This window comes from Nipponia nippon, unplaced genomic scaffold (assembly GCF_047370975.1).
Source record: "Nipponia nippon isolate SJK-2023a ecotype South Korea unplaced genomic scaffold, ASM4737097v1 scaffold_5, whole genome shotgun sequence".
NCBI classification, from domain to species: domain Eukaryota; kingdom Metazoa; phylum Chordata; class Aves; order Pelecaniformes; family Threskiornithidae; genus Nipponia; species Nipponia nippon.
In genome coordinates this window covers 19,161,991-19,185,174 of record NW_028262369.1, presented here as the reverse complement: position 1 = coordinate 19,185,174, position 23,184 = coordinate 19,161,991, and the positions used below count along the sequence as shown (strand labels likewise).

The window sequence follows — 23,184 nt, the reverse complement described above, 5'->3', positions numbered from 1 at the left end:
AACTCTGCAACAAGAAGGTTCACAAACTGGTACAAAACCACTTCCAAGTGATCTGCAGTAGTAGCTACCTATTGCTTGACTGCTGGAGCTTTTCAGTTACAGGATGAGCATCTCCAAAAGGCAACAGGGAATTACAACTGATGAACTGATAAGATCAAGGCTGCAATTGTGTACTATTTTAATGGAATGAGAGGGGAACGTCAAAGCATGGTGTCAAGGTCTCAGTGAGGAAAACTGTTGAAAGAATAGGGAGTTAGGAAAGAGGATGGAAATCAAGATGAGGATAGAAAAATATATTCTCACGTGCTAGAACGAAGCTAGTTTCAGGTCACATGTTGATATAGGCACAAGCCACCGCCTTAATGGCTGCCAAAATTTCAAAAATGAATAAAACAAAGTATAAGGTTAAGTGGCTTCACTAACGTAGCAATTAATATGGTGTATTATTGCAGCTGTGTTTTTTTGGTTGTTTTTTTTTTTAATCTCAGTACTTCATTCGTCAATACATTTCCTGCATTACAAAGACATCAAATACAGTACCTAAGTTGATTCTTATCTGCAGGCAGCATATAAACATATCTTTCCAGGGAATGTTCATTTAATGCACAGCACAACCAAGCCTGGCCTCTACCAATATCTGTAGTAATTGTCTTCAGAGAGAAAAAGCGCAGCCATTCATGTTTATTCAGAACTTTTTTCACATAGTACCAAGATGATGGCTCTGGAATAAAAAAAATAAAAATAATAATAATAAAATCACCAAAAACGCTAAGCTCATCTGAATGCATATATGTGCAATTTTATAAAACAAGCAGGTAATGGTATATAACTTTGAACAAAGGTGAATCATTTACCATCTTTGTATAACTCTCCAGTTAAATAGGTTATTTATCTCTACAGAACTTGGGCTATTTAAGCACTTAGAACTTTTCACTTATTGAAAAAGCCAAACACACACATTAGAGGATCCTATCTTACATTTTTAAATAGAATTAACTTTTAAAAGCACATTTAAGCTAGTATTTCATCCATAGAACAGGTTAACATGTTCAGCTGGGAATATATTATGCAAAGGAAAAAAGTTCTTTAGAACTCTGTCTTACTACTGATTGTGAAATGTTAGAAGCTAGGTCCAAAGGAATGAGTAGCTCTGGAATTTGCAGACGTGCAAATGACAAATTCATGTTACTTCAAAAACAAGTGTTACATTTAAAAGGCAACAATACCCCTTTCCACTAAAATACTTTCCTTGCCCTGTCTCCAAATATTGATAATTTTTTTTTTTTGCAGTTTCCTCAAATTTCTCAATTGGAGGTAACAAAAATCTACATCAGTAATTCTAAATGTACAATAAAACACCTAGTATTTTATATATTCCTGTTTCTTAACTGAATAAGAACATATTTTAAGGACATATTTATTACAATTCACCTCTTACCACTTTCTCAGGGTGAAAAGAACAATCAAACATCAGATAATTCATCTGTAAGACTTGAATCATTACTATATGGTATAGTTTGGCAATTGTTAGTCATTAATGTTGCACCAAATACATACTGCTTGAAAGTATCTTATAACATTAACAATAACATTCATGTGGCTTTGATTTGTTATAAATAGAATTGCTCAAATAATGAACAGTTTGAAAGCTGTTAAATCTATACAGTTAGTAACATATTAAGAGACTGAATTTAAGGCAAATACAATATTTTTACGAGCAAAAAAATCTGAGAAACCTAAGCGTTACAAAAAAAATGAAAATGTCAGTTTCTCAAGGAAGACACGCAGGTACTCCTTTTGACAGTTTAATGAATGTCTTTGCTCAACATTTTTTTTAAGTTAACAAAAATGGAAAATAATTCTACTGTACAAGTGAATGGTGCACTATCACCTCAAATATTATGCTGCCTTTTGATCATAATCTCAATGTAGGCAACATAAAGCAGATGTTTAAAGATGGGTAAAAAAATTTCCTCAAAGACAAAGAAAAAAATTCACAGGAGATAGAAAACAGATTGATCCTGCTACTCCTTGCTCATCACTTTTCTAAATTGTTCTTAATGTAGTAAGAATTTTCAGAAAAGGCCATCCATGATGCTTCTCTTTCTCTTTGCTAAATAAAGAGCATACAGTCAGATTTTGAATAGGTTTTCAGTACAGCTTATGACTTCTTTTGGTGAAATATGCTCATTTGAGGGTATGGGGGTTTTCATTAATCTCTGCTGAAAGCCAAATACAGCATTAGACTAGCAAAGTTTATAATATAATTTTAGAAACCTAAACACATAACAAGCAGGTTAGACTCATTAACTAAAAGTTTTGCCAAATAGGTCTGACAGCTACGCAAGAATAACCCAGAGCTCTTCTAAATTATCCAAATGTGCAAAACGCAGGAACCACTTGAATTGACAGTGTAAGATGCAAGACTAAAGGTATACTTTACTGACCTAGGACCTCATAGGCACATTAACATGCAAACAATAAGGAAGTCCACTGAACATGTAAGAGCATTCAAATATCATGTGTCCTACTCCTTTGGCTGCAACCTATTTGAGCTGCATTTCAAAAATAAAATACATGTATATGTAAAAAAAAGCATTCTTTCAAATGCCAGATTTGTATCAAGATGATAGTGATTTAATGATTTCATTGTTTCTTGTGACCAATAAAATTCATTTTTCCGTCTTGCTAAAGCTCAAAACAATACTAAAATAGGAAGTGAAAATATTACAGGAATACAGAAAAAAAGCAGATTTCCCCTTGTGCTGAGAGTGAAACTCAGTGTTTCTTGGTATTCTGATTATTTACAGATATCAAGGATTTTGAAAAGCTTCAAAATTTGGATTGTCATCAGTTTTTAATCAAAATCTATCCAATGGAAATAAAGTAAGAGCATTGCATACTCTAAGTCCCTCCATGACATACTTCATAAAAACAGTAATGTAAGTGGCATTTTCAAATGACTAAGTTCTCTTCTTTGAGAGTAGCGTTAAATGAAAATCCAAGTCCTAACTGTTGATACTATTTTTCGTAGCAAATAATCCAATACTTGTTATTCAAAAGTAAGATCATTTTAATTTCAGTAAAATACAATTTGTACAACTGTACTGTAGGCAAAGAAGACACTAATGTCATGCAATTCACCCAAATATTAATCACTTTGTGAAAACAGTTTATTTAATTTTAATAATAGCACAGTTCTGATGATAACTGCATTACCACCAATCATTAATCAGCACCACACAGTGGTCATGTCTCAAGCTGAGAGCATGGAGATCAGTCTGAAGCCAGGTTCAGTGCCTTCTTAGGTAAAAAAAGTAAACAAAACAATTTACACTGTGCAGCCATTGTGCATTTCAGTGTCTGTTCTGTCAAGTAATTAAACAGTTTCATATTTGTCATGAGTGTCTCATAGTAGAACATTCTTTGCTATAGTTGGAGACATTAGTTCTTTTGCTTTTAATTGAGAGTACCATTAAATGAAGTTTATATTCCATAAGCCTTAGTCTATCATTTTCATTTCTAACCACAACAACTAATAATTTTACCCTCAGCATTACTCTACAATGTCCTACTATTCATAAGCAAGCTATGATATGCAAAGTAGTACAACTATAAACATATTGTGACTTAGCAATAATTTAAAAATACATTCCCATTCTTGGTATTGATGTGCCATGAGGCTGTGAATAAGCCACATCCGTAATTCTGCCATGGTTTACCTCTAAATGGATAATACGATTCTACAGTTATAGCATCAAATCATATACGTTAATCTATAGCAATATGCATCACCACAACTACTAAAAAAAAAAAAAAAAAAGCAACAAAGACAAAATTTTGCTTCAGCCTGGAGAAGAGAAGGCTTAGGAGGAGGGCAGACACCTAATAGTAGCCCTCAGGCACCTACGAGGAAGTCATCAAGAAGACTGAATTAGGCTCTTCGCATCAGCACGTAGCAGGAGGAGAGAAGACAACAGGCATAAGTTAAAACAAGAGAGGCTCAGACTGAATATAAGGAAAAACTCTTTCATCATGAGGACAGTCAAATGTTGGAACATGGTTGACCAAAAAGGTTGTGCAGTCTGCGGAGGTTTTCAAGTCCCAAATGGACAAAGCCCCAAGCAACCTCGTTTAACCTCATAGATGGTCTTTGTAGGACTGCAGGCCTCCTGAGGACCCTTCCAACTTGAATTAGCCTATGATCCTCTGATTGAGTGTGGAAGAAACTATTACTACTATTACTGACAGAAAGGTTTCAGCAAGTCTGGAACCTCTAATAACACAGTAGAAAGAGCAGCCAGAGGCAATGGAACAGTTGATCTATTTAGAATCTTTCAACAACATTGTCCTAATAATTTTTAGTGAATACTGCATCAGCTACAGTGTTCTCACATAACCTTAAGTGGAGTTAAATGAAGAGACCCTCATATTGTTACAAAAACAGAATACATTTTTATTGTTTGCTGGTTTTGTTTAGATTGCTTAATATATGATTAAAGGAGCTGCACATGCCTGTAATGACCATGCCATCAATTGATACCAAATCACACTGACGTTAGGAATTTGTTTACTTGGATATATATTTAAAAAATTAAAATACTTTAAATAGGATTTTTAAGTCATAGTTCCAAAGAACTACTACTGGAGGGTTTATTTAAAACTTTTATTTCCATTTAAGAAAAGCAAAGTAAAACACTGAAGCTCTTAGATGCAAAATGATGCTACATTGTTTACAGCTGTTTGAAAGTACAGTTTGTCATGAAGTATCTGTAAATTTAAAAAAAAAAAAACAACACTGCTGAACAATTTTATTTTTCAATTGTCAAAGCCTGAATGTATAGCCTAAACAGCAGTATTCCACTGTGTTAAAGATGACACCTGTGATTATGTTAGACAGAACAGAATATACTCATTTGCCCGAAAGTGATAAAAATATAGAAGTACTTTCCAACTGCTTTCAGAAAAAAACAAAACAAAACACCACTGTAATTTGCAAAGATAAATGCAGTGGAACCCAATAATTTCCATTTAAAAAAAAGCTTCTCTTCTTAGTCAGTGTACAGCATTCAATTTGCTGCAAAGCAGCCATGTTTTTGTTCTTGAACTTCCATATATTGCTTAAACTTCTTAAGGAGCTAAAATGATGTGTTCTTCTTTCTTCCATTCCCCAACCATAGATAACTTTCCTGACTTTCTCCTTTTCCTCCACATCATCTCACTGACAAGCCCCCAAATAAGACACATACGCATGAACATACAGCTAAGTTGTTATGAAGTTCCTAAGTATCAGAGGTGCACCTTTGTATATCTGACCAGTAAAAGACAGGACCAAAAATTTCATACGCCCTTTACGTTACTGACAAGAGAGAAATCGTAAGAATTATATGTAGTGTCTTCAAATTTGAAGGCACACTATTTGCATAAATCAGAGAGAGCGTAACAGGGGAGAACATTCTCTGCGCCAAAGCATAAGACTTCCAATTGCAAGTTGGGGGGATAAAAATCAGGTAACCAAATCACCACCCATTAAAGAGATGGAAACTACCCAGAGGTTGAAAGAGACCATGAAGTATCCAATCCCCAATTACAAACACACACACGGGAGAAAAAAGCATGCAGAAGAGATGAAAAATCTGTAAAGATTGTGTAAACAGCTGAATTTTTCTTACTTGTCCGCAAAGTGTCGAGTCTTGCCCATTACTAATTAAGAGATGCAAACATGGGAAACTCACCAACTTCTCTAAAAGCATAGCTGTTTTAGCTTCTCAAAAAAAGCTAAGTCTGGAGGCTCTAACCCATTAGCAGGAATGTCAGCACACAAGACCCAACATTGCACCCTATCATCCACAGAAAACAAATCCATTGTTACAGCAATTTAAAAACACTATTATGTCAAACTACACATTTTGTGTTAATGTAATATCCAATATATGCAGTTGTCTGGTGTAACTGGAAGTTATGGCTGGAGATCAAAATGTATTAACAATTCTAGTATCACTGAATATACTATAAAAACAAAACCAAAACCCCACTACGTGTTACATGTTACACTTGACAGAGTTTCAAGAGCCAAAAGGAAACTTCTTTTCACTGGGTTCTACAATTAATTCTCACCAGTAGATCAATGCACTTCATAAGCTGCAAGTCATTCTGACAATATGAAACAAATACAATCGTTAGTGAAATCCTGATTATTTGGAACAACAGGCTGTGAAACTAGGTCAGTTTACCTCTTCTTTGAAAGATTTTTTCCTCCATAGTATTTCATACTTGACTAATCTTGATAATGCACTTGACATCTTTGGTGACTGATCATATGCTAATTTAAACTCACATTGTATGCATGAATTCGGAACAACATGCAGAGATATTTCAGCATGATGATGAAAAAATTTTAACAAGTGAATTTGACTGAAATATTTTTCTGTTAAAATATATCTTCTTTTCTAGCCTGAAGAATGTAAAGGGAATCTGATTGTTGTTGTTTGGAGACAGGTATTTTAATGACTTAGAGCTTTTTTTTCCCATCTCAGTGAAATACTGTATTTGACTTTTTAGGGCAGGTTACTTGGAAGAATAAGGTCTTCGTTTAGAGCTGCTCATCCAAACCACTACAGGCAATTGCTGGGAATGCTTCTCTCAGGGGTGTCTATGGTAATTTATTGGCCCCCATCCTGCTCCTACCGAGTAAGTAGTATGAGTCCCATTATCTTCATATGTTGCTATGAAAAAAGAGAGACAGGGAACAGGACAGAAGTGCAGAGAGAAAAAGAAAACAGAGAGGGAGAATGACAGAGAAAGAGGAGGACTTAGAGAATGAAAGAAGGAGAGGTGCAGGGAAGCAAAAAAAATTACAGCAATGAGAGAAATTGGGGGAGGGAGGGACCAGGATGCAGAAAAGGGACAACATGGCCCCAGAGGTCCAGGACTCACCACAGCTCCTGCTCTCAAAGATGCTGGGAGAATTTGAAAGTTCAGACATGTCTTTGTCTCTCTCTCTGCCCTCCCTGTAGCTCCGGTCGCTTGACTGTCATCCACCTAAGAGAACACATTGGTGTCTTACAGCTCTTACGATATGAGGCTTCCCAGACACACAGCCTCACACGCTCACACACTACATGGCTGTGCTGTGCTTCTGGTTATGCATACAGACCCCATGGTGCACATTGGTGATCGGATCTGCTGAGGACTACACTAAGAGGGATCCTTCCTCACCTGGAGAGGCAGACTGTCTCCTGTCTGCAGCTGGAGGCAGCTGCTGGCTGGATCCTCTTTATTTTATTCTTCAGCTGTTTTACCTTTTTCTGGACTCTCCAGCTTCAGCTGCAGCAGCTCCTGTCCACAGCCGGTAAGTGTTCAGCTGTCCCTTTTCAACCATGCCACTAGGAGAATGAGGCCAAAAGCAATCCACACAAACCTGAGGCAGATGCAATCAACAACACCCCCAGAGAGGAACTGACAACTGAGTCCTCAGTGCTGCCTCTGGGAAAGGGAAAGAACAAGCAACCCTTATCCACAGGGATGACTGTAGCTCTCCTGAGGCGGGAACCCCTCCTTCTGCAGGAGCTGCTGGAGACGCCGCTCTTTCCCTGAACTGATGCTAATGGCACCTGCATTTAAGGAGAATAAAGCATATTCAAGGGCCAGCTTGCTGCTGTGAGGACAAGGTTTGGGGGCAGTCTGTGGCTACAGGACAGGCTTCAGGGGAAGTGCTGGAGCTGGGGGCAGCTGCATGGGGTGAGCAGGGCTGGAGGAGTTTTGTTGAGCTGGGGAGGCATACAGTGCCTTTTCCAGTGGGTGGGAAGGTCTCCAGGTACCCAGAGGGGTGGAGGCAGCCATCTCCTGCCCCTCTTCCTGCTTCATCTCCACCAGCTCTCAGAAAATCCCTGGGACCTGCCCTGATGGGGCCTGACTCCAGCTGACCATCAGCCTGTTGCACCGCTGGGTTGGAAACATCCTTGCAACTCAGCACTCTCAGGCAGGCATGTCCCAGCAGCGCCGTCCCCTGGGGCTGCAGCCCTTTTACACAGAGGGGCCGTCACCATCAGCCTCACTGGCCCCCCTGGCGCTCCTCCAGGCCCAGCCCCCAGCTGCAGCCATGGCCCCTGACACCCACAGTGTAACCTCCCCTGGACTCTCTGACAGCCCCTCACCAAGTACAAAGGACTACAAACACAGCCACGCACAGCAAGTGCTCACTTGTTAATGAGTGTAAGTCCCAGGAGTGAGTCTGCTATGGGGCTCAGTGCCTGCACACTCACCCTTCCCCTGGGACAACTCGGCAGTCATTACTAGAGCAGCAGATACAGAATACTAAAATACAGCAATGGGGAGCAGGACAGAGGAAAAGAAAGAAAAAATAAAATTAAGGAGAAGGACTGAGGAGCAGAGAAAGGTACAGGGAAAAGGACAGTAACATGGATAAGTCAATAAAAAAGGGATGAGGAGCCCTGCAAGGATGTGGCGCAAGAAAAACAGGGTCAGGGAGCAGGACAGAGGGAAAGAGAGAGAGTGATGAGTGGGGAGCAGAACAGACGGCTTGAGAGAGAAACTGAATGAGGGAGTTCTGAATAAGGGAAGAAACTGAATAAGGGAGGGAAGGAGAGAAAAAGACAGGGAACAAGCTAGAGGGATTGAGGGGGGAAAGAGAGAGAGACAAATCAGGACAAAGGAAGAAAGAAAAAACAGCGCTGAGCTGCAGGATGAGAAAAAAGGCCAGGGAGCCGGATAGAGGGGAATAATGGGGCAGCGGGCTGGGCAGGGGGATAGCACAAGAAATGATAGGAGAAACAGTGGTATGGAGAGATACAGACAAAATTTAGGGGGAGGATGGATGACAGAGAGAAGAAGAGAAAAGGGACAGGGAGCAGGGCAGAGATGCAGAAAGAAACATTAGAGACAGAGAGAGGAGGAGAGTGACAGGACCAAAGCAGAGATGGAGAAAGAAAGAAAAAAACAGTGATGGGTAGCAGGCCAGAGGGACAAGGAAAGACAGGAGGAAGGACAGAGCGATATAGAAAACAGGAGAGGGACAGGGAACCAGAAAGTGGGATGCTGCGAAAGAGAGAGGGACAGGGAGCAGGATGCTGAGACAGAGAGCAAATGAGAGCAACAGAGAGAATGACAGAGAGGTGGAGCACGAGAAAAAACAGGGACGGAGAGGTGAAGCAATAAATAACAGGGACAGGGAGCAGCATAAAGGGTCAGAGAGGGTATGAGATGAACAGGAAGGAGGACAGGGACGGTGAGATACAGAATGAAAAAAACCAGGGACAGTGAGCAAGACAAAGGGAAAGGGAGAAAGAGAAGAAAGGAAGGACAGAGACAGGAAGGCAGGGACACAGAGCAGTGTGCACAGGCACAGAGAGCAAAAGAATGCCAGGGTAAAAGGCCAGAGAAATTGGAGGGGGAAAAGAGATGGGTGCAGATCAGGACAAAGAGATGGAAAAGGAAAAAACCAGTGATGGGTGCAGGACAGAAACAGAGGATGAAAAAAAAGGAAGGAGAGAGAGCAGGACAAAAATGCAGAGAGAAAAAGAAAAGGGAGCAGTAGAAGAAGAGAGATAAAGAGAGAGAGGAAGAGGGAGCAGGACAGAAGAATAGAGAGAAGAGGATAGGTACAGGGAAGAAAAAAAAAAAAAAATCACAGCAGCATGGGAAAGAGAGGGGGCCAGGGGAGGGGCAGTAAAGGCCCGGGACGCACAAGAGGGAAGACAGGTCCCCAGGGGGCCCTAAACTCACCACAGCTCTCGCTCTTGGCGCTGCCAGGAGAATATGATAGTTCAGATTCTTCTTTCTCCTTCTTTCCTCCATTCCTCTTCTTAACTCCGGTCGCTTGGCTGTCCTCCACCTAAGAGAATACGTGGGTGTCTCACAGCTCTTACGAGACGAGGCTTCCTAGACACATAGCCTCACTTGCTTGTGCACTGTGCAGCCATACCGCGCTTTGGGTTACACATACAGACCCTGCGGTGCACGTTGGCAGTCTGGCCTGCTGTGGGCTACGAAAAGGGATCCTTCCTCCCCCGGAGAGGCAGGCTCTCTCTTGCCTGCAGCGGGAGGCAGCTGCTGGCCAGATGGCCTTCGGTTTCTTCTGCTTTACCTTTCTCCAGCCTCTCCAGCCTCAGCCGCAGCAGCTCCTGCCCACAGCCTGCTCCGCCGTCCCTTTTCGCCCCCACGCCACGAGAACAGCGAGGCCGGGCAGAGACAACCCACCCAAGCCAGAGGTGGATGCAGTCAACAGCATCCCCAGGGGACGAATGGACAACAGCATCTTCAGCGTGGCCTCTGGGAGAGGGAAAGGAGAAGCAGCGACCGTTATTTCTGTAGATTGCCCCTGGCCGAATCCCCTCCTTCTGCAGGGGCTTCTGGAGATGCTGCTCTTTCCCCGCACTGCTGCTAAGGGCACCCGCGTTAAGGAATACTCCAGCCCACTCGAGGGCCAGCTTGCGACCTTCGTGACAGGGCGCGGGGGCAGCCTGGGGCTACGGGGCAGGCTTCGGGGAAGGTGCTGGAGAGAGGCGGCAGCTGCACGGGGCGAGCGGGGCCAGGGGGAGCTCAGGGGGAGCTCTGGCGAGTTGGGGAGGCGCCCGGCGTCTGCGCCTGGGGGATGTCCGCCTCCTTCCCCTCTGCCAGCTCTCAGGTAACTCCCCGGGGCTGCCCTGCCCCGGCTCGCCTCCAGCAGACCGGGAGCCGGCCGCAGCGGGCCGTTTGAAGCTTCCCGCCCCGCCACCCCCGGGCGGCCAGCGGGCAGGAGACACCCCTGCACCCTCAGTGGGGCTCGCTCGCCTCGCTGGTGCTCCTGGCCCTCACCCGCCACCGGGAACCGCTCCCGGCTCACCGCCCTGCTCCGGCTGCAGCAGAGGAGGCGGCGGCGCTGCCGCGCACCTGTGCGGTGCCGGCGCTGCAGCACCGCGCTGCGGCCACGAGGCGGCAGCAGCAGCGAGCACCCCGCGCGCGCCCACGGGCGGCACCGGCGCTGCAATCTGCGCTTTGCGCACTAAGCGCGCGCCGACAGCGCGCCCGTGGGGCGGCCGCGGCGGTTCCTTACCGGGAGGCAGCACCCAGCGCGGCGGCACCACCTGGGAGGCACCGCAGCATCGCGCGGCTGTTACCGGCAGGCGGCAACGCGGAGCACGGCGGCGCCTCCGCGCCCCGCTTGCAGCACGGCGTGGCGCTCGCCAGGCGGCAGCAGTGAGCACGGGCGAGGGCCTCGTCGCTCACGCGCGGCTCCCGAGCTGCAGTACCGGCCCCTGGCCGCCGGGCGGCAGCAGCGAGGGCCGAGGGGCGCCGCCGCGAATGAACTGCGGCACCGCTACTCGGCCAGCGCCGCGCGGCCGCGGAGTGCGGGCAGGCTGCAGCTCCCGGCCGCCCCGCGGAACCGACATGGGCGAGGACTACCGCTCCCGGCATGCCGCGGGACGCCGCCCTCGCAGGCCGAGGGGACGCCGTTCCCCTCCGCCGCCGAGCGCCCCGCCGAAGCCCTGCCTGCCCCTGGGACAGCCCGGCAGCGCTCCTGGAGCCGCGCTCGTCGGGCCGGCAGGGAATGGTGGGTGGGTCAGTCGGTCGGCTCCTGGAGCGGTGGGCTGCAGGCCCCCTTTCTGGGGCACAGGAAGGCAAAGGAGGGCCCTGGGGCAAACCGAAAGGAAAAAAGGTGATGGTGGAGAACACCAAAAAGCACCCAGAAAACTGTGGGAGAGGGGAGAAAGCTAAATGGAGAACTTTGTTGCCCACTGCAGGACAAACACAGGGCCCTGAGGCTCACTAGAAGGGACGTGGAGGGCTCAGGGGCAACCCAGAACGTGAATTGAGGGTTCTGGGGCACACCAAAATGCAAACAGGGGCCACAGGGCGCCTCAGAATGTCCTCAAAATCTGAGGACATCAGAAAGCAAACCAGGAGACCCGGCAGTGCACCTAGATGAAAAAGGTGGTTCTTGCAGGGCAAGTGCAAGGCCTTGGGGTGTATGGGAGGGCAAGTGAAGACTGTAAGGCGTGCGTCTCAACAGCTTTATCACCAGTCTACTTGGGAATAAGTGACCATGTAAGATTCTGTATGTGTGTCTGTCTTCCCCTTCCACCTTGTTGGGATTTGATTGAATTTCTCATGCAAGCACAGCATGTAAGCTGAGACTTGTCAGTAACCGACTTTAATTTACTTGCCTTCCCAGATGCGCAGTGGCTGCTGGGGAAGAAAAGAAGTCTGGGCATTACCAGGAGGGATATGGACGATGGGACAAGAAGCTCCAGGAAACCTTGGTGAATCCGCATCCTCAGTACTGTATGCTGTCACATTCTCTGCATCTTATGAAGGACAAAGTTTCGAGTTGCAAAGGTACAAAGCTACCAGGTTGTATAAGGTGAGCCTAAATAGGCTGCAGTTTCTAACATCCCTGACACTGGAGGATATGAGAGGCATGGACTGCAGAAAGAGGCAAGACTTACATGCTCCTCCTACATAGCATCTCCTGTTGCCACTGTTAGGGACAGAATACTGGTATAAACGATATAACCAGAACAGTGGTATAGACATCATAACCAGAATACTGGTTATGACGATAGCTCCAGCCCGGTAGGGCACTTCGTACGTTCTTAGGACATGTAGTACAGAGAAGAATGGAATGGAGAAGTGATTATGTTTTAATTACTTGACAGCCTCTGTCTTGTAGACCATTCTTCTGAATCAGTTTCTGTGTATCATAGTTAGACCTCTTTCTCCACTGAAACAGTAAATGCCAATCCCAGTGGTTGAAACCGTGAACTGATTAGGAATGCCATAATTAGACTGCAGAGGAAAACATATCTGTACATTTTTGAATCTTTAAACACAGTATAGCTCAGAAATAAAGATCAAAATTTTATTTCCATGTTGGTAATAAAAATAATTCCATGACTTCTGTAAACCATTGCATAAACGCTATAGTGTAGAAAAGTTTTAACAAGTGTTAAGAATTTTAAACAGTTCACTACAAGTAAATGAGTATGCATTATAAATAATATGTTTTGTATTAAGAACAATTTCATTCACAAAATCATTTCTGTCTGTACACTCAAAACATTAACGGCTTCCATAAATTAATATGAGTAAAAATTCCATATTTATTTAGGGTCTGATGATGACCACAGTTACACAAGCATAGTGTGACAGTAATAATATTACTACCTATATTTAATACTAGGATACTCTGAATGGCAATGTAGAGCAAAACAAGTATGTCTCTAATAATCTGCTATTCAAAGAAGACTAATAATAAGCCTATAACATGCAGCTTGGGATCTATCTGTAATTAGCATACTTCCGGTTAAATTACAGCTCCTAACTGTAAAAACCCTGAGAAATCACAATTTTAATCTATTATTCCCCAGGCTAAAATAATTGTGACAACATAATGGCACTCACATTAAAAATTATATTCTTACATAAATTAACACAGCACTTTGTCAAATACCAAAATGAATCTTGAAAATCTGTTTAGTTTGCTTTTATGTATTTTGTGAATTCAGCAAATTACCATACTGTAGTCTTGCTAAAATATAATTTTAATGTATCCAGTTTCTAGATAGTGTATATAGTACAAGGATGAATGCTTAGCAAAGGTCACGTTTCACTTCTGACTTCTTCCAAATAGTCGTCTCTAGTCAACTGCATATATTTTATTATCCTCCATTTTAAAGTACTGGTGTAAAAGTACGTATTTATTTGTATTTGCAGTTGACTTGCTTTAATAAGATACAGACAACTTTGCTTGTAATTACAAAAGAATTTTGTGAAGAACAACTGTATTATTTTCGTATGACTGCTATGTATCATGATGTATAGTTCAAGTGATCACCTTTATGGGATTTGTCTGTAATTACAGCAAGCTGCCCAGTCTGAGAATTTCACACATAGGTATGTTTCTTTGGTATGTGTTTTTTCTTCCTCCACAAAATGGTTTGTTGATAGTTTTTAAATGTGTCTGTAATTCAGCACCAAAGAAACTTACAGCGAACACCTGCAAAATTTTCAGTACTGATATTACTATAGGACATACATCATTATTTTCAAGATTCATCATTGTAAAACACAAAACATACAAATTTAAAAAGCAACAGACTAAACACATTAGTTCATTTCCTCTAAAAATGCAGCACATATAAACTGCGAATGTCAATGTGATGATTCACACTGCAAGTGCTGTTTACATTCCTTTTTTGTTGGTGTTGCGAGATTAGGAAAATCGCCTGTTACTACCAAAGAAAAGGGGGACCAAAAAGTAGCCCCGGGACATAGGCAAATGCACTAAAATACACATGAAGAACTGTAAACTTTGACAAGACAGCACAAAACCACGCTTCTGTATCTCGTGGGTAACAAATGTCACATAGCTGCATATGGGCAGCACAATGTGGCCTAAGCTGGTTTCTTCTAACATACCGAAGCAAAAATTTTCACTAAGATATTTCTAAACGTTTTTGTGAGCACAATGGTTGCAGAATGCTATTCCACACTAGATAAATGTAGTAAACTGGTGTCCAAAATAACTGCTTATTTGAAAAATATGTAACATAATTTCAAACTGTAATTACATATTATTCCTTGATTTGCTCACTATTTAAAAAAAAAAAACAAACAGACCTTACATAGCTAAGTTTGCTTTAGTCCAAAATGCTGTTAAGGTTCAAAAATCAATCTTTGTCATAGACCGCACAGGTGCAAAAAATACATTAATACCTACAGCCAAACTTGGTGATCCAAGTTCCTTTTTTTAAAGTCTAAAGCTGGCTACACCTTTAAAACGGCAATATCTTATTTTAGGACAGAAAAGTGTGTTTGAAAATGCAAATACAGTCCAATTTTATACTTTTCTCAGTACAAACGTTTTAGAGAAACGGTGGTAAAGTCAACACAATCACATTATTAAACCCAACTCTGGTCTTTAAGTGATCTTCAGACAAAATTTTGAAACAGAAGCAAGTAGAAACATATTTAATATTTTTTCCTACTTCTCCCTTCCCAAAAGGTCTCCAACGTTCCTGCAGATCAACATGTTTAAAGAAAGCAATGACAAGTCTGTACATTTAGTTCTCACAGAAAATGTGTAATGATTTTTTGCTAACTCAAGCCTTTGTACAAAGAACGCTAAAACCCAAAGGAGATAGTGATTTCAGTACTGTTGGCTTGGGCCCTCTATTTAATGCTGACAGTTCTAAAAGCTCTATTTTGACAATAATAATTTTAGTATACATCTTTTTTTTTTTTGTTTTAGCATGACTGAACTTTAAATAGATTAACTCTTTGCTGCCTGTGTGAACTCACTTTTTGTACTGAATACAGTAATATGGAGATACAAATCGTGTAACACAGTAGTAGGTCATTTCAATCTAAGTTGTACTAGTGTCACACCTGAATTTAACAGAAAAAGGAGCAATGTAGGCAATTATTCCATGTAAGAAAAGTAAAAATATATAGCGTTAACATGCAGTAATCAAATTCTCCCCCTGAATTGCATGTTCCCAACTACCAGGATGAAGTAAGGATATTACCACCTTTTAAAAGAATCACTGTGTCAAAGTGCCACTGCCTGATTACATACTTAAATAATTTTATAGTTCCTTTCAAACATGCATTACTTCCATTACTGAAAAAAGTGTACTTTTAAATATTTATAAAAGCAAGAGACATATTCTAGTTATTGTCAAATTGTTCAATACAAAATTAAGCAATAGAAATTATTTGCAAAATTCTTCTTTTATGTATTCTGCCGTTTTCTAGGATATTGGGCATAGGCACTTGGTAATGTTATGTGTATCATATCTGTTCCCAATGAGTACCACACAGGTTAGGAGACATACAAAAACTTTAAGACTACAAACATCCAAACTGAGGGAAATATGCAAATGCACAGTTGTTTACTAAAACTGATCTGTTTCACAAAATTGAGAACATGTCTTTGAATATGAAAGCATATGTGCCCCACTATTTTTGTCTCTGCTGGTACATTTATAAATACTACAGTATGCAGTTAACTTATAAATTGTAAAAAAACTAGATAAGTTGTCATTTCTATTTAATCGTATCGTGATTTAACAGTAAAACCATGTGAAATATTTTAAATTCACAGTACACATATAACACGTCATATTATTGCATATTAAAAAATAAACATAAGACCTAGAAAGCAGCTTGAAGCAATTTACAACATATCTTCTAACAAAACACAATAATTAAAAAGTGCTTTTATATTAATCAGAGTTTTTCAAACATCCAAGTAAACATAGTGTTAGACCGATTCCAAAATACTGGCTCTGGCATTCCACACACAACAGACATGGCAAAGGGACCATTTGTGCTGTTGAGTGTGTAGTTACTGTATCTACGTATCCATCTTCTGTTAATGAAAATAACAGGTAAAAACACTTCATTCAGGCATTATGGTAAGATTTATACAAAGTGATTACAGTGCAAATGAACCTAAGTAGCTTGTGCACTAGGAATGTAAGTGGAAGTCAGAAAAGGCTGCAATGGGATTGGGGGGGGAATGAAAACCTCAAGACTATAGAACCTCATCAAATGACTGAACCTGATACGTAAAGGTTGGCAAGCCTTATTCTCTATCTTAAAGCAACTAAGTTTCTCACATCAAAATGGAAATCAGTCTAGCACTATTAAATGGATTAATTATGAGTGATATAATTCTTATACAAAATACAAAACCATAAAATTATTTAATTCATTAACATGATATGAGTACTATGCCTGTATGTTACCACAGATTTTTTTTTTTCTTGCAGCAGGGACATTCTTCTTGTGCAGCTGCACAGTGATCACAAAGTACGTAATGTTGACATGGATTCAGAATGATGCTACGATCACCTTCCTGACAAACAATACACTTCTTTGACTGAAGCTGAAAAATCACCTGTAAAAAGATTATTGCACTCAATAAAAAGGATTCCAAAGTATACAGTTGTGTTCTAGCAGCTTTACACTTAGCTGTCCCAAATAAACTTCTAATTTAACAACACAAAGGACAATGTTTTTGTACGACACAGAGCTGAACTGAGGGTCATAAGATCAGAGCACACACAACCTTTAAAGTAGCAGCTGGAGGAGTATAGATGCTTTTAGAAAGGAAGATACCTAGGATTGAACCTCTGGACTGAAATTTTCCTGCGTAATTGGGATGAGCGATGCAAACAAGCAAAAACAAAAAAAAGAGGAAATAGGCCTTTTTCATTGTCATATACTCCCTCACTTTGCCATTTCAAACCACAGCTACGTTTTTCTCATACTGTGGGAGATGTCTGCATTAGGACAAAACGGAAGCATCCCAAATGTGCGATACTTTGAACAAAGCTACTGATACAGACTTCAGGGAGGATGTTACAACTGCAAAGAAATGTCTCCATGTGATAAGCCATGTCAACCCAAGGAACAAGAATTGAAAAGCATCTAAAAGCCATGTTAATTTTTGAAGAGCAAGACATAGTTTGGACCATGAGAAGAACCCAGAACACTATATGTGGCACTGCCTAAGACAGCAGCTTTCTCCTGGAAGGAAGAGCTAGGTGAGAAGAGGCCACAGTGGTAAAGGAAACCTGAGAAACTGGAAAAGGTGGTAATGGTTCTGATCACTCCAGCCTGGCCAAGATGACTTCCATTCCAGGATGTAATGACTTTTTTGTTAAGAGATCCCAAGACTCTTTTCCTCGTCTTTAAAATCCCTTAGGAGAAAAACAATAGTGGTCACCAATCCAATCCGTAATCCTGTAAATGTACTTGATAACAGGAGCCTGGTAACTAGCAAGTCTCGTCCTCCTCCACCTACTTTACTGACAAAGACTTAAATTATGTTTTAAACTCTTCTAAAGAGAGCCTAGCTTTTTTTTCAAGACTGTAGCTCATACTGATACAGATGGCACTGGACAGGAGGTGCACTGAGACAGAGAAGACACTGCTGAACTCAAACAGGTACTAGAGTATGTCAGACTATCCCAGTAGTGAAAGGAAATCTTTTTGTTTTTTTGTCTGGACAGTCCCATCACAGTCAAAACAAAACAGCAAGAATTGGTGTCATATGTGGTGTCACTGCCCTTTGAGACTGCAGGGGAGACAGCAATGTGAAACCAAGTTGTGCCCAGCAAGGTTTGAAGTATGGTGCCTGGAGCAGCGCATGGTCATTATTATCTTCCTGGATGTGCTCAGAGGAGTGGCACCTGATATTCCCAGCTTTGAGAGCCCCGAGAAATGCCCTCAATCTGGCAGTGAAAGAGCATCCTAAATTTTGGCAGAAACTGAGTCTGGATTTGAGAGAAGGTGAAATACAGCAATATGCCACTAAGGTGATTAAGGGACTCAAGCATCTGACATACAAGGAGAGGCTGAAAGAGCTGGGATTGTTTAGCCTTGAAAAGAGATGGCATCTTACCAGTGTGTATAAATACCTGATGGGAGGGAGTAAAATAGATAGGGACAGACTGTTCTCAGTGGTATCCAGTGAAAGAATAGGCAACGGGCATAAATTAAAATACAGAAAATTCCACATAGACATAAGAAAAAACTTTTCTTACCATGAGGGTGGTCAAACACTGGAAAAGGTTGCCCATAGAGGTGGTGGACTCTCCATCTTTGGAAATACTCAAAACACTACTGGGCAAGGCCCTGAGCAGCTTCCTCAAGTTGACCCTGCTTTGAGCGGGGGGTAGACTGGATGATCTCCAGAGGTCCCTTCTAATGTCAATGATTCTATCTCTGACTACACAAACTCCTAGCAGGGAACCTCACGACCTGTCTTCTAAACAAGTGAAAAGCATGTAACTATGTTCATTTACTTACGGCAACTATTTTTGTTTATTTAGGTAGTGCCCAAAACATTGGGGGTAAAAGCTGGCATTAAATCTTTTCTTTAATCACCTCAAGAATTCTCGTGAATCACTTGTAATTTTTTTCTGATAGCTGATAAAAAACTTAGAAGAATGCATTAGGTTGAGAAATCTGAACCATCCTCTATTCCAGAAAAGAAAGACTTGATGTTGAGAGCAATGTTGCTCTTTGAAATGAAACCTGGTATAAGTATGTCATTGAAGGTTATTGAGCTGGCAGTTTCAGTTAACCAAAAATAGTTATGGAGATGAAGAAACTCACCTCATCTATTGTTTCTAAATCTAAGTGCAGCCGGTTTTGTAAGGAACGAAGCTTTGGCAAGGATATCTTTTCTATATCTCCATAGTTTTTCATATAAGGTAATGTAGTAGATAGACAAGCAGCTAATTGCACCTTCAGCTTTTTCAATTTATTTTCCACTTCCTCCTTCTTCTGAAGAGCGAGTTGTTTGTCCGCATCTGCAATGTTAGCACGTTCTTTTGCTTCTTGAGCCTCTTTCTGCCACGCATCACATGCCTGGGAGAAAGATTTCCAGAATATAAAAAATAAATTTTTTAAATTAACAACAGAATAGTAAATTCAAAAGCCTTCGAAGATGCAGGTAATCTCTAATTTTAGACATAACAATGCCTTTACTGTCAATTTAACACTTCTCCCTACTTATCCTGCCTTCTAATTAGCAACTCTTCTTGTTGTGTCTTAATGTAATTTTTAGGTATGTCACTGTTACTTGCCTGTAAACAGCCAGAAGCCTTCTTGGAGCTCTATAAATGGAACACACTTTAAATGTTAAATTCATAATTTAATGTCAAGAGACATCAAAAACTATCAAAATTTAGTACAGCTACTTAGCTACTCCTTGTCACACAAAGAACAACATGAGGGGAAGGAAAGGACTACAGAAAATGCACTAGACTGGCAGTTATCAGCAACCTCAGTTTGACTGCTGAAATGGCTAGATACTGCCCAGGTACACTATACAACCACAGCTGCTGGCAAGCCTCTACTTTTTTTGCGTGCTTATCATCTGAAAGAGGTATGGGAGGGAATGTATGTCTTTAGTTACTTAAACATCAAGATATGTTGCTGTTCAGCCCTGTCCTGAATATCTCCAAGTGTCCCTGTCTAGAGAGGCAGATCAACTTTCAGAAAACGAACTGCCCTTTAAAAAGCTGTTTCCTTTATGCCACTAGCTCATTTTGAGGATGGAAAAAACATTCCTTTGACAGATTGTAATAAAACTCTGGGTCCAAGGATAAGAACATATATAAAAAGGAAAAGCAGTAGGAGCTGCTTGTTTGTTAAAAAAATATATATATAATTTAATATTACAGTAAATTTGCGTACCTGTTTTACTTGTTGCCAAGATTCTTCCCATTGCTTTAGTTTTCTCTTGGCATCATCAAGTTCCTGCCTAACTCGAGTTAGTTCGTTCCCACTGGTGTTTGAACTTATTGAGGGGGTAGTGCCACTGCTTAGTACTGGGGATGGACTAGGAGAGAAACTCCCAGTTACAAAGTCCCAGATGCTCCCTGTAACACCATTTAAACCTGTAAAACAAAGGCAGAAAAAATAATCATTCTGCACACACTGCTGCAAAATGTTTCACATGCAGAACAAAACAGATGTGCCACAAACGCAAAATTTATACTTTTATCTGCAAGACTCATAACATTATTTCACTACCTTCAGAAATGTGACAGTCTGGTAAATGTTTACAGTATTTACAGCAATTCAGGAGACTTAGCGCATATTTTTTTTCTTGCTGCTTTTAATAAAAGACAGTACCGTCCACAAAAGGAGAAGGAAGAGTGGGAATTCATTTATATACAAAAAGCTTTGTTCCTAGCAGCTCATACATCATTTTAATTCTTCCTCTTTCTCTGTTTTGTATTTTCCTTTAGCAAAATGCTGCAGCTAAAATGCATTCCTGCTGCCAGTATGCCAACTGCTCTATTTTACCCCTTTCAAACACCTCTGTACATATCTCCTTTTCTAAGAATTCTTTTTTTCCCTTCACTAGGAACGGAAGTTGACTCCTTGAACTTTCTCCCACATACCACATATAACTCCATTATCAGTAGTGTTATCAATTACAACAGCTAGGCTTTGTTGTCCAGATTAAGTCATAAGAAACATGCAAAGCCTTGAACTGAACACTTCTTACCTGCCATTGAATTCCCTCTTACTATACACAAAGTGCAGCCTTAAACTTACTTACCTAAAGAGTTGTGAGAAGAGGCTGAGGTGCCTAACATACTATGTTCTGTCTTCAAAGGTTGAGGCTGCTGGTGGTGAGGAGCCGTAGTGGATGAAACAAAAGACTGAGACAGCGATTGTGAAAGAGAACTGAGTGGAGAGGTTGAAAGGGATGATGATGAATGTAAAGATGAGGAACGAACAAGAGAACCTGGAATATTGACAGGTGCTGAACTTCCCAGTAATCTTTGACCTATGTATGCATTAGGGGGGGAAAAAAAAAGATTAGTTCCAAAGTAATACACAGCGCTCTCTAAGTATTTTTCTGAAAAATTCGATTATATATTCAAATACCTTCCGTTAAAAAAGAAAACTTTATTTATCTCCTATTGCAAAAATATTTTTTAAATTGAACACTTGAAAGTATTTTTCCAAGTGCGTGAAAACAGAATTTGTAGCTTTACACAGCAGTGGACTCATCTGCAGCTACAGAGAAAGAGAAAACACTTTTCAGATCAAGTTATTTGACTTACTCATTTTTACAGCCAACAACTAACGCAAGTAGAGAAACTGACTGACACTTAAAGGATGAAGAAAAAATTGAGGTTTATTTTAATATATAAACTAGAGTTAAGCAAGTGAGACTACGTACCTTGAAAATCATACACAGGATAATAATCAGACATAGCTCAATTTCTTTCCTCTACGTACTTTCGCTTTTGTTCAGCAGATTTTAAATGTCAAATGTACTTAAGTCTCTATAAAAACTGAGTTTGAAACAAAGTAAAAATTAATAATAATTTAGTCGAACAAATGCATTGTTCGTAATTTCCCAAAATAATGATGATAATAAAAAATAGGTATTAAAAGAAGGTTGTTCAATCATGCAATTACTTAAATAAACATGCACAGATGCAGTGCATTTTCTTGGTCAGGAAACAGTTTAATATTTACTGTGAAGATTTTATTCATCAGTATGTTTGAATAGCAACTAATAATTACATCACCTTCTCTTTAAAAAAAATATAGCAGACAAATGATTATACTTAAAGCAAGGGTCATGATTCTAGTTTTCTGGTTTTGCTTAAAACGGGTGAATTCATGTCATCCGAGAAAACATCTTTCCTTTTAGAAGTATTTCAAAACAAAAAGACAGGGGTGCTCATTATAAGTTGCATTGCCACAATGTCTTAAAAAAAAAAAAATCTTTAAATACTCAGCAAATGTTACCAAGGTCAGCCTCATGACTATAGGAGAAAGATACAGGACAGACATATAGCCACAGATGTACATAACATACCAGACAATAAATGTACACCACTCTTCACAAGAGGAGCAAGAAAGCAACAAAGTAAAGGGCATTTAGTTACAAAATCTGGCCAAGTAAGAATTCTCTTAAGAGCCAAAGTAAAGCCCCCAAACAAACATTGTATGAAATGGCAGCAGAAGAACCATCTCTTTTCTGGTTCTTAAAGTAGTCTTCAAATCCAGTTGAATTTTGGCAAATATAATCTGCCTGCATGTCTTGAGTTTAAGGGGTAAAGTTTTGGTAGCAGGGAGGTTGGTGGGGCCAGGAGAGGCCAGGGGCTACCCTGTGCCAGACACAGCCAGTTCCAGCTGTCTCCTGTGGACCTACCACAGGACACAGCTGCACCCTTCAGCCACACTGGTGGCACCTCTGGGGGAACATACTTAAGAAAGGGCGAAAAAATGCCACACAGGCAGAGGAGGAGGGAACAAAAGGTGTGAGAAACAGCCCTGCGATCACCAAGGTCAGGAAAGAAGGAAGGGGACGAGGTCCTCCAGTTGCCAGTGCAGAGATTCCCCTGCAGCCCATGGAAGGTTTGGAAGAGACCTCGGTGGAGCAGGTATTTCCCTGCACCCTGTGGAAGAGACTACAGTACAAGCAGGAATTTCCCTGCAGCCTGTGGACAAGACCAGGTCAGAGCAGGTGGATATTGCCTGAAGAAACCACAGCCCGTGGAGAGCCCATGCTGGTGCAGGTTCTCCTGACAGGAACTGCGTCCCATGGAGAGGACCCATGCTGGAGCAGGGACAAGTGTGAAGAGGAAGGAGCGGCAGAGAGGAGCTGTTATGGACTGACTGCTACACCCATTA

At 41.2% G+C, this 23,184-nt stretch overlaps 1 protein-coding gene, 1 long non-coding RNA gene and 1 pseudogene across 9 annotated transcripts in view; 1 reads left to right on the top strand and 2 right to left on the bottom strand.

Moving 5' to 3' along the window:
- The window catches only part of LOC104015293 (sorting nexin-29-like), a 130,721-nt pseudogene extending 120,472 nt beyond the window's left edge, over positions 1-10,249 (bottom strand).
- A 1,052-nt stretch (positions 10,250-11,301) lies between these two features.
- Positions 11,302-16,903, top strand: LOC148052071 (uncharacterized). Its single transcript, XR_015698682.1, has 3 exons — positions 11,302-12,045; positions 12,173-12,361; positions 16,776-16,903. It is a non-coding gene; the product is annotated as an uncharacterized LOC148052071 (long non-coding RNA).
- The window catches only part of UNKL (unk like zinc finger), a 59,952-nt gene continuing 49,613 nt past the window's right edge, over positions 12,846-23,184 (bottom strand). For 6 of the 8 annotated variants that reach the window (XM_087731090.1, XM_087731091.1, XM_087731094.1 and 3 more), the window contains 4 exons: positions 21,089-21,319; positions 20,215-20,417; positions 19,129-19,383; positions 12,846-16,903 (listed from right to left, as the gene is read on the bottom strand). In XM_087731090.1, coding sequence (XP_087587216.1) covers positions 16,748-16,903; positions 19,129-19,383; positions 20,215-20,417; positions 21,089-21,319 — 845 coding nt within the window. In that variant the 3' untranslated portion in view covers positions 12,846-16,747. Of the gene's footprint in view, positions 16,904-18,554; positions 19,384-20,214; positions 20,418-21,088; positions 21,320-23,184 lie in introns of all 8 variants that reach the window. The other 2 variants (XM_087731092.1, XR_015698681.1) reach the window with 2 other exon arrangements.